This window comes from Pristiophorus japonicus, chromosome 8 (genome assembly GCF_044704955.1).
Source record: "Pristiophorus japonicus isolate sPriJap1 chromosome 8, sPriJap1.hap1, whole genome shotgun sequence".
NCBI classification, from domain to species: Eukaryota; Metazoa; Chordata; class Chondrichthyes; family Pristiophoridae; genus Pristiophorus; species Pristiophorus japonicus.
The window spans coordinates 180,464,078-180,480,045 of NC_091984.1; the positions used below are offsets into that span (position 1 = coordinate 180,464,078).

The following is a 15,968-nucleotide window of genomic DNA, read 5'->3' on the forward strand; positions in this document are numbered from 1 at the left end:
CTTCCGCTGCCTGCGCTTGATTTCTGCATGCACTTGGCGATGAGACGCGAGGTGCTCAGAGCCCTCCCGGATGCTCGTCCTCCACTTAGGATGGTCTCTGGCCAGTAACTCAAAAAAAGTAGAATCACCATGATACACTTAACCCCGTGTGGCGCCGGGTCATGTAGCCTGGGATGATCTCGGGTTCTGGGCTGAGTTAGTGGGTCTCAGCCAGGCAGAATGGGGAGGGAGGTTTGGGCAAGGTCGGTTGTACACAGTCAGGGATGCACAAGAGGCCAGAATTGGAGGAGCGCAGAGATGTCAGAGGGTTGTGGGACTGGAGGGGGAGGTTTACAGAGATGGCGGGGAGGTGGGAGGGGGGCTGGGGGGGTAGGCCCCGGAGGGACTTGAAGACAAAGATGGGTATTTTAAAACGTTTGCGCATTGGAAGGGCCGCAGGGGCCTGTGCAGCAGTGCTCCGCCGTCCTGTGTCACCAAACGATAGAACGTAGGGCTGGGCAGGCAGTGAAATGTGCGGGGAGAGAGTGGGGGAAAACAGCTTAAAAAAGGCCAGTGAATGAACCGTGTGCATTGCCCCCACAGGATGCGGGAGGTGGACGTGGCCTGTGGCAAAGCCCTGCTGATTAAAGAGAGAGGAGAATACTGTGCAATAGGATACAAGTGTCCCCATTATGGAGCGCCGTTGGTGAAAGGTCAGTGTGCAGTCAGGATGATATTCAAGGTTACGAGGAATACTGAGAAAACTGATATAGCAAATTCTTGACTGGTGGAGGTTCAAGTGCTGGAGGGCACTGGTTTAAAAACCAGGCACTGAGAGTCAAGGGAAAGTGACAGAATTGTTCACCCAAAGGATGTGCAGGGCAATGCACTGTAAAGCAGGCCTGAAATCCGAGCTCTCCATCTACAGGAGCTGGATGGCCATTCACAGTGTGGCCAGTCCTTTCCTAGAATGGCTGGTCTCAGTCCAGTGAAGCTGCATTGATGTCAAACCCTTCAGCCATACTGAGTCACACCATCGCGACTTGGAAATATATCGCTGTTTCTTCATCGTCGCCGGGTCAAAATCCTGGAATGCCCTCCCTGACAGCACAGTGGGAGTACCTTCACCACACATGGGCAACTAGAAATGGGCAATAAATGCCACATCCAGAGAAAGAATCATTTTATAAAATGAGGCTGACACAAGCTGCACAGTTTCACCTGGGAGTGAATTGTTCCTGATTTCCCGGTGTGTACTGTACACGCACAAAAATGGACACTGGAACTGTCACCAGCCGTACTATGGCAGACAGGAGCCATTCGTTCCCTCTTTTATCCTAGTACTTAGTGTTTTCATATTGTTGACTATAAATCCTATCTAGAACGAAGCCTCTGGTTAGGGGCTACGCCGGTGATTTGACTCGATATAAGTGCCGTGACTTTCTGTTCTCAGGTGTATTGACCAATGGGCGAGTTCGGTGCCCATGGCATGGGGCCTGCTTTAATGTTGCAACGGGCGATATCGAAGATTTTCCAGGATTGGACAGTTTACCAAAGTTTCAGGTAACGCTTGCGCTGTTGATTCGTGCCACAATACCCTCTCCCCCAACCCCCTTGCTTCACACATTGTTCCCCCCCAGTGTCAGCCGTGGCTCAGTGGGTAGCACAGTCGCCTTTGAGTCAGAAGGTTGTGGGTTCAAGGCTCACTCGAAGAACTTGAGCCCATAAATCTCGGCTGACACTCCTGGTGCTGCGCTGGCGGGACGTGCCATCTTTCGAATGAGGCGTTAAAGCGAGGCCCTGTCTGCCCTTTAGGGTGAGTGCAATAGATCCCATATTTTGAAGAAGGGCAGGGGAGGTGTCCTGGTCAATATCTATCCCTCAATCAACATCACTAAAAACAGATTAACTGGCTATTATCACATTGCTGTTTGTGGGATCTTGCTGATCACAAATTGGCTACGGCATTTCCCACATTACAAACAGTGACTGCACTTCAAAACTAGTTAACTGGCTGTCGAGCGCTTTGGGACATCCTGAGGTCATGAAAGGCGCTACATAAATGGAAGTATTTCTTTCCCAGAGCAGGACAGGCAGGTCACCAGTTGTTCGACCTCCGCCAATGTCACTCTGCAGCTCCCCCTTGGATCACACTCAGGATTTGGCAGCTTTCCCATTGGTGGCCTGCCTGTGAGTCGGGGATCTGTTGTGTGGGGAATCACAGGCACACTCCCATCACCATGGAGACCAGCACTCTGGTTCAAAAAAAAGACCTATTCTGCTAGCATGTCTTTTTTTTTTCTCCATTCTCTCCTGAAGGAGCTAACTCTTCCCACCGGACATTTACATAGAATTAGTTACAAACTACAACAGAGACCATTCAGCCCATCCAATCCTTGTTGGTGACCATGCTGCACATGAGCAGTCATCATTGACATCAATGGTAATAAAAGTCATGTCAGACGGGCTACCGATTCTCTGTCACCCACTTTACACTATTGCACAAAGTAAAAATTACCCCCACTCGACCTCGGCTCATTGTAAATGGCTATCGACTAATTTAGCAAAAGCTTAAAGGGGGAGAAATTCGGGACTTAGCACCACCCGTTAGTGCCTGGCGGGAGCGGTAACAGGGCGCTGGGATTAGCGCCTGGTGGGGCGAATGCGGCAACACCCACAAACTTCATTGCCTCTTTAGTGCTGCCGCTAGCTTTTACCGCCTGGGCCTTTAGCGCCTCACAGATTATGATGTCATAAAGTGCGCAGCACCCTGTTACTGCCCCATGCTGTATCGCCGGGTGTGAACATCAGCTGGAAGGGGAGGTGTTGTCACCTCGGCTGGCCGCTGGGGGAGCGATAATTAAAGCCAGTGGTTTTCAGGTCGGCCAAACTTTATTATTTGCACCAATCTGCTGAAAGTTTTTGATGTTTCATTGCTGCGCGATGTCCCAGCCCTCCGCTCGCTGAGAGTGTTTGGGGCTGGAATGGCAGTCGCGTAGGTCACCTGGCAACGCAGGACTGCCGACAGCAGGCTGTGCCCCACCATTGGCCCTTCCCTTTAAGCACGGGAAGCAGCCTCTGATGCCAGTATCATTGCGATCCACATTGTTCAGCGCCCTGCCACTACAACCCCGCTCTCAGACTTCAGCGCCCCAGGAAAAGTGCTTAGCGATTGATTTAGTGCTCCACGTCCCTCTGGGCACTAAATCAATCGCTAAGCACCCCCAGTCGCTATTTTGTCTACTTTTCAAAAGTTGGGGCGCTCCGGAATTCCTGGCCCAAAATGTCTAAACAAATTAACAGCCTCTATCTGGGTGGAGAGAAGCAGCCTTTCCTATTGCCTGGCGTGAATCAGTCTCTGAAAGTATTACACAGAATTACATAGGCCCCGATATTTACGGGGAGGGGGAATGTATTTATGGGGAGGAGGGGTGAGGAGGGGGACCGTGTTTATGGGGAGGGGGAGGGGGCGAGGAGGGGGAACGTGTTTATGGGGAGGGGAAGGTGGGTGGAAAACCTGGCAATCCAGGGAATGTGGAGTTCATGCCCAATTTAGCGGCAAGACCACATTATCATTTTTTTACTCCTGACCGGCTGACCGGGGCCGGGTGGATCAGGCAGCCATGCAAGGCCAGCCGGCAAACCACGGGGGGTCGATCCCCGCAATCAGCAACGGATGGGGGGGGGGGGGTCAGGAAAGGTCGCGGGGCATAAGGGGAGGTCGGGAAAGTGGAGGGGCATAAGGGGGTGTCGGGAAAGATCACGGGGCATAAGGGGGTTTGGGAAAGGTCGCGGGGCATTAGGGGTCGGGAAAGGTCGCGGGGCATAAGGGAGGGTCGGAAAGGATGGAGGGGCATGGCAGGGGTCGGGGAAAGTCACGGGGCATGGCAGGGGTCGGAAAAGGTCGTGGGGAATAAGGGATATCAGAAGGGATATCGGAAAAGGCCGCGGGGCATAAAGGGGGGGTCGGGTAAGGTCACGGGGCATAAGGGGGGTCGGGATAGGTCGAGGGGCATTGCAGGGGTCGGGAAAGGTCACGGGGCATGGCAGGGGTCGGGAAATGTCATGGGGCATAAGGGGGGTCGGGGAAGGTTGCAGGGCATAAGATGAGGTCGGGAAGGGTCAGCGGCATGGCAGGGGTCGGGAAACATCACGGGATATAGGGGGAGGTGGGGGATGATCATGGGGGGCATAAGGGGGGGATCGGGGGGTGGCCGATCGCAGCAGAATATTTGCTTGGGAGGGAGGGGTTGTGGGGGCACTCCTGCTTGATCTGACTGCTCCCGTCCATTTAGCTGCCGGGTTAAATTTAAATCGGGCTCCCAACTGCGTGGTCGGAGCCGTATTTAAAATATTACAATGAAGTGCCCCGCCTCTTGAGAGCAGGCCACAGACTCGCCACATAACCCACCGCCGTAAACATACGTGCCCCCGACCCTCTCCACCCCTCCCCCCCGACATTCTCCCCCCCCCCCCCACAACTCCCCCGACCCTCTCTCCCCCCCCCCCCCGACACACTTTCTCCTCCCCCCCGATCCTCCCCTCCACCCCCGACCCTCTCCCACCAAGAATGTACAGCACAGAAACAGGGCATTCAGCCCAATTGGTCCATGTCGGTGTTTATGTTCCACACAAGCCTCCTCCCACCCTACTCCATCTAACCCCATCAGCATATCCTTCTATTCCTTGCTCCCTCATGCCCTTATCTAGCTTCCCTTAAATGCATCAAACGTTGGCTGCAATGTCACTGTGCTCCTGACTCTTGGGTATCTCAGCCCCTTGATATATTATTCTATCTGTGCCGGGTAAGAATAAACTCTTAACAATGACGTTCATCTTCGCAGGTCAGAATAGAAAAGGAGAAAGTGCTGGTCCGAGCAAGTAAACAGGTAACACCCTCTCCTTGCGAAATCTGTCCCTAATCTCTCTGTTGTGGGCGTGAATCCCCGGACCGATGAGACGAAAGTCTCTCAGGCTGTACTGAGAATGGGCGGCTCAACTCACATTGGCTGCCCACCAGTCCTCAGAAAGATCCTGTCCCCAGTTAAGGACTAACTGGGATTTAATTGGCGGCCTCTCACAAGGTTGGTCTGATCATCAAGGCACACAGCACAGAAGGAGGTCATTCAGACCATTGTGCCTGCGCCAGCTCTTTGAAAGATTCTCACTCCCCCCACCCCCACCCCCCTACAACCCTCTCCCCATCCCACTCTTTTCCCACAGCCCTGAAAATCTTTCCTTTTCGAGTATTTATCCAATTCTCTTTTGAATGTTACTATTGAATCTGCTGCCTCCAGCCTTTCAGGCCTTGCATTCCAGGTCACAACAACTAGCTGAGTAAAAAACATTCTCCCCCCCTGGCTTCGGGTTCCTTTGCCAGCTGATGTGGCATGGTGCAGCCGGCATTGCTCTATTGAGTTAAGCCACATTGTTGGCTCACCTGTGACAAACCTGACGTGGGAGTGTTTGACACTGGGTCAAAATGTGGCGTGTTTCTTCCCCCACCCCTCCTCCCCCCCACAGTCATGACGTCCTTCACTTTGATCAGGGTGAAAACAAACACATCAAAAAAGCAGTGATGTGCCCTTGGTGGAACTTCCTGTTCTATTTATGTCCTCCTCCATGCTGCACCTGAGCGAAGGTCCGCCGCTCACCCCTCACCCCTCACCCAGCCCGAAAACATTGCACTCTTGCTGGCTTCAGTGGGGCTGAGGTCCCCTGCCCTGTTTGTACAGTGTGACTCAGTGTCTCCCACTAGTGGCTGCACCATGTCACTGCCTCTCTCCAACAACAGGCACCAAGTCACAAGCAAAATACAGCAGATGCTGGAATTCTGAATCTTAAAACAGAAAATGCTGGAAAAGGAGTTGTGATGCAAGGTCATTGGCCTGAAACGTTACCTCTCTTTCTGTGTCCACACCTGCTGAGTGTTTGCAGCATTGTCTGTTTTTATGACATGCACCAACTGGTGCTTTTGAACAGCACACACACTGTGACAGGGTTCTGAGCACTGATTCGAGAGGCTGGCAGCTCTTTCCAAATCCAGAAACGTCAGAAGTATTGTTTTGTTTATCAGTGGGGGACGATCCTAGGTTCAATGTTCTGCCTAAATTGCATCGTCACCGCGGGTTTGCAATAGTGTGGGTGCTTTCGTTCTTTGCGAGTTGTTGGGTACGGAGAAAGGAAAGGGAGCATTGCCCAGATCACTGAGGCCTGTCTGCTTCCTGTTGTATTGTATGCACCGGTGAGGATGCTCACAGGTTGGTAGAGCTGTTGAGTTGGGAGTGACTTAGCCAGTCACGTGAAATTCACAAGACTCAATAAAACCCCAGCCAGTTGGGTTCGGGGGATCCACGATGAGTCATGATTGTTGTGAGCCTGGTGGATGAACCGGTAATGTGTAGTGTGATTGTTAAACCTTTGCTAATAAACCAACTAGTTCTTAATAGCAATGTGTTGCCATGAAATCTTAAGCAAAGAACCCATGAAGCAAATCCATTACAGCTGTGGGATTGTTCCCTTCCTGGATTTGTGCAACACTCCCCCGGCTCACTGTGGCGTGCAGCTTTGATGGTACACAAGGCCCGATGGAGCCCTCCCTCGCCCCCCACATACAACCCCACCCCCCCACGCAACCCCACCCCCCCACACAACCCCACCCCCCCACACAACCCCATCCCCCCCACACAACCCCATCCCCCCCACACAACCCCACCCAACCCAAACGCAACCCCACCCCAAACAACCCCACCCCTCCACACACAACCCCATCCCTCCACACACAACCCCATCCCTCCACACACAACCCCACCCCTCCACACACAACCCCACACCCCACACAACCCCACCCCTCCACACACAACCCCACCCCACACACAACCCCACTCACCCACACAACCCCACTCCCCCACACAACCCCACACCCCCCAACCCTCTCCCCATCCCACTCTTTTCCCACAGCTCTGAAAATCTTTCCTTTTCGAGTATTTATCCAATTCCCTTTTGAATGTTACTATTGAATCTGCATCCCCCAGACTTTCAGGCCTTGCATTCCAGGTCACAACAACTTGCTGAGTAAAAAACATTCTCCCCACACCCACCCCCCCCCCCCGGCTTCGGGTTCCTTTGCCAGCTGATGTGGGGCCTGGTGCAGTCGGCGTTGCTCTATCGAGTTAAGCCACGTTGTTGGCTCACCTGTGACAAACCTGACGTGGGAGTGTTTGACACTGGGCCAAAATGTGGCGTGTTTCTTCCTCACCCCACACACAACCCCACCCCCACACACAACCCCACTCCCAAACAACCCCATCCCACACACAACCCCACCCCCACACAACCCCACCCCCACACAACCCCACCCCCACACACAACCCCAACCCCACCCCCACACACAACCCCACCCCCACACACAACTCCACCCCCACACACAACCCCACCCCAGAGTTGTGGCCATTATAATTTCACCATCTAGCCCTTTTGCCTCCAGGCTCTTCAGTCACAAAAGAGGGTGAAGCGGATGTCAAGGTGCGCGACTTTGAGTGACAGCAGCTTCAGCATCACCAACGTGCTCATCATTGGGGCAGGTAAGTGTGCAAGGCCCACGGGGGTGGCGGGACACCGGGGAGCGAGCAAACATTGGGCAAAAGAAAAGCGTGGGGATTTAAGCTTAACAGAAATAAAGAACTTGCATTTATATAGGGCCTTTCATGACCTCAGGATGTTCCAAAGCACCTTTACAGCTGATTAAGTACTTTTTTGAAATATTGTAATGTAGGAAATGCTGCAACCAATCTGCGCACAGAAAAATCCCACAAACAGCACTGTGATAATGACCATAAAATCTGTTTTAGTGATGTTGCTTGATGGATAAATATTGGCCAGGGCACCGGGGAGAACTCCCCTGCTCTTCTTCAAAATAGTGCCATAGGATCCATCTGAGAGGGAGCCTCAGTTTAACGTCTCATCCGAAAGACAGTGTAGCACTCCCTCAGCGCTGCACTGGGGTATCAGCCTATATTTTTGTGCTCAAGTCTCTGGAGTGGGACTTGAATTCACAACCTTCTGAGGCTAGAGTGCTACCCGCTGAGCCATAGCTGACACGGGGATCAAAGACGGTGTGGCGCAGGCCTCAGATCAATGAGCTAAAGTGGTTCCCCTCCCCCTGTGATAATAATGTAGCAGGAGGATGAACCTACCTGATTCAAGATGCATGGGGAATCAGTGAGACAGATTTGGAGATGTTTCCTGTGCTGAATCAAGACAAGAGAACCAGGGTATAATGCATTGCAACCGCTGATTTTAACCCTGGCCGGCCGGGTTCAAGGCCTCGGGAAACCCGGCAGCTGAACGGAGGCAAGGACAGCAATGGGGACAAGTAATTGCTTCCCCCCAGCCCACCAACCTTATCAGACCAACACCCGCACCCCCCCCCCGCCCCCACACTATCAGACCTCTCACCGCACCCCCCCCCCCCACCCCCCTCCCGGGTCAGATATCAGACCGACCCCACCCCCGCCATCAGCATTGGGCCCTCTCACTGCTCTCCCCCCGCCCATCCCCCCCTCCGGGTCAGATATTGGACCAACCTCCCAGCGCCCCAACATCAGACCCCCTCACTGATTTCCCCCCCCCTCCGGGTCAGGGATCGGACCAACCCCCACACCTCCCTCCCTCTCCCCCCACCCCCCGGGTCAGATATTGGACCAACCATTCCCCCCCCCCCCCCCATCAGTCCCTCTCACCCTCGGCCCCCCAGGTCAGGGATCGGACCAACCCCCCCACACTCCCACTAACAGCGAGTGACTTAACTGCGGCTGCGGCCTGCTCCAGACTGGAACCCAAACCTGTCAATCAGGTCAAAACTCTCCAGCCTGCGGGGGGATCCTGGACCTCCGGGTTCCCCGACAGGAACTCTCCCCCCTGCCTACCCAGCCCCACCCCGACAAAATCCGGGCATTAGTCTTCATAACTAGAGGGCTAGACTATAAAGGGGAGGAAGTTTTACTACAGCGATACAAAACCCTGGCTGGAGCACATCTGGAGCACTGTGTACAGTTCTGGGCACCGCATCTTAGCAAGGATATATTGGCCTTGGAAGGAGTGCAACACAGATTGACCAAAATGTTACCAGTGCTCCAAGGGTTAGATTATGAGGAGAGGTTAGATAAACTAGGCTTTTATTCCCTGGAATATAAACGGTTAAGGGGTGATCTGATTGAGGTTTTTAGGATTTTGAAAGGAATCGACAGGCAAGATGGAAACTTTTTCCGCTGGTGGGGAATCTAGGACACAATCAGAGCCAGGCCATTTAGGAGAGAAGTTAGGAAATATTTCTCATGCAAAGAAATGTGGAGCTCTCTCCCAAAAAGAACAGTAGGTCCGAGCTCAATTAATAATTTTAAATCTGAGATTGATAGATTTTTGCTGGACGATGGTATAAAAGGATTTTGTGCCGAGGCAGATGGATGGAGTTAAGATTCAGGTCAGCCATGATCTCATTGAATAGTGGAATAGGCTCGAGGGGCTCGAATGGCCTGACCTGTTCCTGCACCCAGTGGCCATTTCTTACTGATATCTTCTGATGTTCTTGTCCAGTTTAGCACAGTAATCGTCCTCCCTCCATAAATGACAGCTCATCCAAAACTCTGCTGCCCGTGTCCTAACTCGCACCAAGTCCCGTTCACTCATCACCCCTGTGTTCGCTGATTTACATTGGCTCCCGGTCCACCAGCATAGTGGTTTTAAAATTCTTATGCTCATGTTCAAACCACTCCATGGCCTCACCCCTCCTTACCACTGTGACCTCCTCCAGCCTTACAACCAACGCTCCCTCTAAGCCAGGCAGCCACGCAGTGGCACAGCTCTCTGCCAGTCCCACGTAGACTTGGAACGGTTTCATCAATGTTAAGTTTTGCGCATGCGCAGAACTGTGAACGGGCCGTGCAAGCAAATCAAAATGAGGGGAGACATTGCCTACAACCCTCCAAAATCTCTGCGTTCCTCCAATTCTGACCTCTTATGTATCCCCCACTTATTTTGCCCCACCATTGGTGGCCATGTCTTCAGCCGCCTCGGCCACAAACTCTGGCATTCCCTGACTAATCCTCTCCATCTCTCTCTCCTCCTTTAAGACACTCCTTAAAACATACCTGTTTGATCAAGCTTCTGCTCACCTATCCTAATATCTCCATCATTGGCTTGGTGTTAGTTTTGTCTGATGACACTTTTGTGAAGCGCCCTTGAGATGGTTTTACTACGCTTTATAAATACTAGTTGCTGTTGATAATAACCCATTCACTGCAGCCAAGCTGATGGTTTGTTCCCCCCACCCCAGGCCCCGCTGGACTGGTCTGTGCAGAAACACTGAGACAGGAAGGCTTCACCGAGAGCATTGTAATGTGTACCATGGAGACGCACCTGCCGTACGACAGACCTAAACTAAGTAAGGTTTGTATCTGTATCTAAAACCAACATCCCATCCCCCACCCCCACCCCCCACCCCCCTCCCCCCCACCCAAAATGGCGCACAGGATCAGCAACGGACACGAGCAACGCTTGTTTGGGAATACTGGACACTGATCTAGGTTGGGCAGCCAGCGTCCAGAATCAACAGCCTGTGACGGTCACATAGAGGGATATATTGACCTTGGAGACGGAGCAGCGCAGATTCAGCAGAATGATACCGGGGCTAAAAGGGTTTGATTATGAGGACAGATTGCATACTCTTGGCGTGTATTCCCTTGAGCATCGGAGATTGAGTGCTGATCTAATCGTTCTAAACTGGTTCAATGGGGTAGATACAGAGAATCTATTTCCTCTGCTGGGGGAATCCAGAACAAGGGAACACGATCTTAGAATTAGGGCGAGGTAATTCAGGAGTGGAATCGGCACGCACTATTTTTACGCAAAGGGTCGTAGAAATCTGGAACTCTCTTTCACCAAAAGGCTGTGGATGCTGGAACAATTGGAGCTTTCAAGGCTGAGTTGGAAAGATTGTGTTAGGTAAGGGTATCAAGGGATGTGCAGCAAAGGCGGGCAAATGGAGTTGAGGTACAGAACAGCCATGATCCCATTGAATGGTGGAGCAGGCTCGAGGGGCCGAATGGCCTCCTCCTGTTCCGATGTTCCAGTCAGTGTGCCGACAGTGACCTACACAAGAAACCAGAGACCGGTCCCTCAAAGTATCCAGTGCTAATTTGAGATGTTTACAGAGGTTGTAATTGCCTTTATTCTTCTTCCACCTCATTGCCTTTATTCTTTTTTGTCAGCAGTACTCCTTCTTTTTATTTTAATTTCCGCCTCTCCTAAAGCGGCAGAGTTTTCACAGGTGAATTTCACAGCCGTGAACCACCTATGGTATACAGGGGCCATTTTTTACTCATGAGCCCACGCAATGAATGCCAGCAGGTTGTTGTACCCCGGGGTGCATCGCAATCCTGTTCACACCTGATGTTCACACGCACGGGGGTCATTTTAACTGTGGGCAATGGTGCAAAATGGGTGATATTGAATCGGCCGCCCGTTATACACCACGCCCAATGTTCCTTTCAATTGAAGTCAATGGACCTGCTACCTCCCATTGTCCACCACTACCAAAGGTCACAACTTGCTCCAGGTTCCCTGGCCTGACCGCCTACCTCTTCAATCTCTACCCATAAAGATACCTCAACCCTACTGATACCTGAAGCTGTTTAAAATATCCATTTCTGGGATGTGGGCATTGCTGGCAAGCCCAGCATTTATTTCCCATCCCTAATTACCCTCGAGAAGGTGGTAGTGAGCCGCCTTCTTGAACCGCTGCAGTCCATGAGATGAAGGTACTCCCAAAGTACTATTATATTAGGGAGTGAGTTCCAAGATTTTGACCCAGTTACGATGAAGGAATAACAATATATTTCCAAGTTGGGATGGTGTGTGACTTGGAGGGGACGTTGGAGGAGGTGGGGTTCCCATGCGACTGCTGCTCTTGTCCCTCTAGGTGGGAGAGGTCGCGGGTTTGGGAGGTGCTGCCAAAATGAATACAAGCGCACAATGTTACTATGTGCATGTGCTTCCCCTGTGACCCGATATACATCTCATCTTAACAAGATATGTAAACCTTGTAGATTCTGTGCATTCTGGAAAGCTAGGTTGACAGACGTTTGTGAGAGGAGGGTTGAGCTGTGTGTGATTGGGATTGGATAGATGTTTCCGTCACGGTGTTCATAGCCGTTCCTTGTGTTTTCAGTCCCTCGAATGCCAGGCTGAGCAGATCGCCCTGCGCTCCAAGGAGTTCCTATCACAGTACGACATCGAAGTGCAAATGGAGAGGGAGGTGAGAGAGCAACAGAGTGGTCCAAACTGCGGTATCATTGTCTCTGTTAATATAGCCCCCACCCTCATTACAACACCCAGTAAAACCCTTCATCCTCATTACAACACCCAGTAAAACCTTCCACCCTCATTACAACTCCCAGTAAAACCCTCCACCCTCATTACAACACCCAGTAAAACCCTCCACCCTCATTACAACTCACAGTAAAACCCTTCATCCTCATTACAACACCCAGTAAAACCTTCCACCCTCATTACAATTCCCAGTAAAACCCTCCACCCTCATTACAACACCCAGTAAAACCCTCCACCCTCATTACAACACCCAGTAAAACCCTCCACCCTCATTACAACATCCAGTAAAACCCTCCACCCTCATTACAACACCCAGTAAAACCCTCCACCGCCATTGCAACCCCAGTAAAACCCTCCATCCTCATTACAACACCCAGTAGAAACATAGAAACATAGAAAATAGGTGCAGGAGTAGGCCATTCGGCCCTTCTAGCCTGCACCGCCATTCAATGAGTTCATGGCTGAACATGCAACTTCAGTACCCCATTCCTGCTTTCTCACCATACCCCTTGATCCCCCTAGTAGTAAGGACTTCATCTAACTCCTTTTTGAATATATTTAGTGAATTGGCCTCAACAACTTTCTGTGGTAGAGAATTCCACAGGTTCACCACTCTCTGGGTGAAGAAATTCCTCCTCATCTCGGTCCTAAATGTGTCCCCTGGTTCTGGGCTTCCCCAACATTGGGAACATTCTTCCTGCATCTAACCTGTCTAACCCCGTCAGAATTTTAAACGTTTCTATGAGGTCGCCTCTCATTCTTCTGAACTCCAGTGAATACAAGCCCAGTTGATCCAATCTTTCTTGATAGGTCAGTCCCGCCATCCCGGGAATCAGTCTGGTGAACCTTCGCTGCACTCCCTCAATAGCAAGAATGTCCTTCCTCAGGTTAGGAGACCAAAACTGTACACAATACTCCAGGTGTGTCCTCACCAAGGCCCTGTACAATTGTAGCAACACCTCCCTGCCCTTGTACTCAAATCCCCTCGCTATGAAGGCCAACATGCCATTTGCTTTCTTAACCGCCTGCTGTACCTGCATGCCAACCTTCAATGACTGATGTACCATGACACCCAGGTCTCTTTGCACCTGCCCTTTTCCTAATCTGTCACCATTCAGATAATAGTCTGTCTCTCTGTTTTTACCACCAAAGTGGATAACCTCACATTTATCCACATTATACTTCATCTGCCATGCATTTGCCCACTCACCTAACCTATCCAAGTCGCTCTGCAGCCTCATAGAATCCTCCTTGCAGCTCACACTGCCACCCAACTTAGTGTCATCCGCAAATTTGGAGATACTACATTTAATCTCCTCGTCTAAATCATTAATGTACAGTGTAAACAGCTGGGGCCCCAGCACAGAACCTTGCGGTACCCCACTAGTCACTGCCTGCCATTCTGAAAAGTCCCCATTTACTCCTACTCTTTGCTTCCTGTCTGACAACCAGTTCTCAATCCATGTCAGCACACTACCCCCAATCCCATGTGCTTTAACTTTGCACATTAATCTCTTGTGTGGGACCTTGTCGAAAGCCTTTTGAAAGTCCAAATATACCACATCAACTGGTTCTCCCTTGTCCACTCTACTGGAAACATCCTCAAAAAATTCCAGAAGATTTGTCAAGCATGATTTCCCTTTCACAAATCCATGCTGACTTGGACCTATCATATTACCTCTTTCCAAATGCACTGCGATGACATCCTTAATAATTGATTCCATCATTTTACCCACGACCGATGTCAGGCTGACCGGTCTGTAATTCCCTGTTTTCTCTCTCCCTCCTTTTTTAAAAAGTGGGGTTACATTGGCTACCCTCCACTCCATAGGAACTGATCCAGAGTCAATGGAATGTTGGAAAATGACTGTCAATGCATCCACTATTTCCAAGGCCACCTCCTTAAGTACTCTGGGATGCAGTCCATCAGGCCCTGGGGATTTATCGGTCTTCAATCCCATCAATTTCCCCAACACAATTTCCCGACTAATAAGGATTTCCCTCAGTTCCTCCTCCTTACTAGACCCTCCGACCCCTTTTATATCCGGAAGGTTGTTTGTGTCCTCCTCAGTGAATACCGAACCAAAGTACTTGTTCAATTGGTCCGCCATTTCTTTGTTCCCCGTTATGACTTCCCCTGATTCTGACTGCAGGGGACCTACGTTTGTCTTTACTAACCTTTTTCTCTTTACATATCTATAGAAACTTTTGCAATCCGTCTTAATGTTCCCTGCAAGCTTCTTCTCGTACTCCATTTTCCCTGCCCTAATCAAACCCTTTGTCCTCCTCTGCTGAGTTCTAAATTTCTCCCAGTCCCCGGGTTCTCTGCTATTTCTGGCCAATTTGTATGCCACTTCCTTGGCTTTAATGCTATCCCTGATTTCCCTTGATAGCCACGGTTGAGCCACCTTCCCTTTTTTATTTTTACGACAGACAGGAATGTACAATTGTTGTAGTTCATCCATGCGGTCTCTAAATGTCTGCCATTGCCCATCCACAGTCAACTCCTTCAGTATCATTCGCCAATCTATCCTAGCCAATTGACGCCTCATACTTTCAAAGTTACCCTTCTTTAAGTTCTGGACCATGGTCTCTGAATTAACTGTTTCATTCTCCATCCTAATGCAGAATTCCACCATATTATGGTCACTCTTCCCCAAGGGGCCTCGCACAACGAGATTGCTAATTAATCCTCTCTCATTACACAACACCCAGTCTAAGATGGCCTCCCCCCTAGTTGGTTCCTCGACATATTGGTCTAAAAAACCATCCCTTATGCACTCCAGGAAATCCTCCTCTACCGTATTGCTTCCAATTTGGTTAACCCAATCTATGTGCATATTAAAGTCACCCATTATAACTGCTGCACCTTTATTGCACGCACCCCTAATTTCATGTTTGATGCCCTCCCCAACATCACTACTACTGTTTGGAGGTCTGTACACAACTCCCACTAACGTTTTTTGTCCTTTGGTATTCTGCAGCTCTACCCATATAGATTCCACATCATCCAAGCTAATGTCCTTCCGAACTATTGCCTTAATTTCCTCCTTAACCAGCAATGCTACCCCACCTCCTTTTCATTTTATTCTATCTTTCCTGAATGTTGAATACCCCTGGATATTGAGTTCCCAGCCCTGATCATCCTGGAGCCACGTCTCCGTAATCCCAATCACATCATATTTGTTAACATCTATTTGCACAGTTAATTCATCCACTTTATTGCGGATACTCCTTGCATTAAGACACAAAGCCTTCAGGCTTGTTCTTTTAACACCCTTTGTCCTTTTAGAATTTTGCTGTACAGTGGCCCTTTTTGTTCTTTGCCTTGGGTTTCTCTGCCCTCCACTTTTCCTCATCTCTTTTCTGTCTTTTGCTTTTGCCTCCTTTTTGTTTCCCTCTGTCTCCCTGCATAGGTTCCCATCCCCCTGCCATATCAGTTTAAATCCTCCCCAACAGCACTAGCAAACACTCCCCCTAGGACATTGGTTCGGGTCCTGCCCAGGTGCAGACCGTCCGGTTTGTACTGGTCCCACCTCCCCCAGAACCGGTTCCAATGCCCCAGGAATTTGAATCCCTCCCTGTTGCACCACTGCTCAAGC

The 15,968-nt window shown here is 50.6% G+C and overlaps 1 protein-coding gene across 2 annotated transcripts in view; it reads left to right on the plus strand.

Moving 5' to 3' along the window:
* The window catches only part of LOC139268253 (apoptosis-inducing factor 3), a 160,382-nt gene that overhangs the window by 89,218 nt on the left and 55,196 nt on the right, over window positions 1-15,968 (plus strand). For both annotated transcript variants that reach the window (XM_070886303.1, XM_070886301.1), the window contains exons 4-9: window positions 583-692; window positions 1,433-1,542; window positions 4,824-4,868; window positions 7,466-7,562; window positions 10,313-10,425; window positions 12,206-12,292. In XM_070886303.1, coding sequence (XP_070742404.1) covers window positions 583-692; window positions 1,433-1,542; window positions 4,824-4,868; window positions 7,466-7,562; window positions 10,313-10,425; window positions 12,206-12,292 — 562 coding nt within the window. The remainder of the gene's footprint in view (window positions 1-582; window positions 693-1,432; window positions 1,543-4,823; window positions 4,869-7,465; window positions 7,563-10,312; window positions 10,426-12,205; window positions 12,293-15,968) is intronic.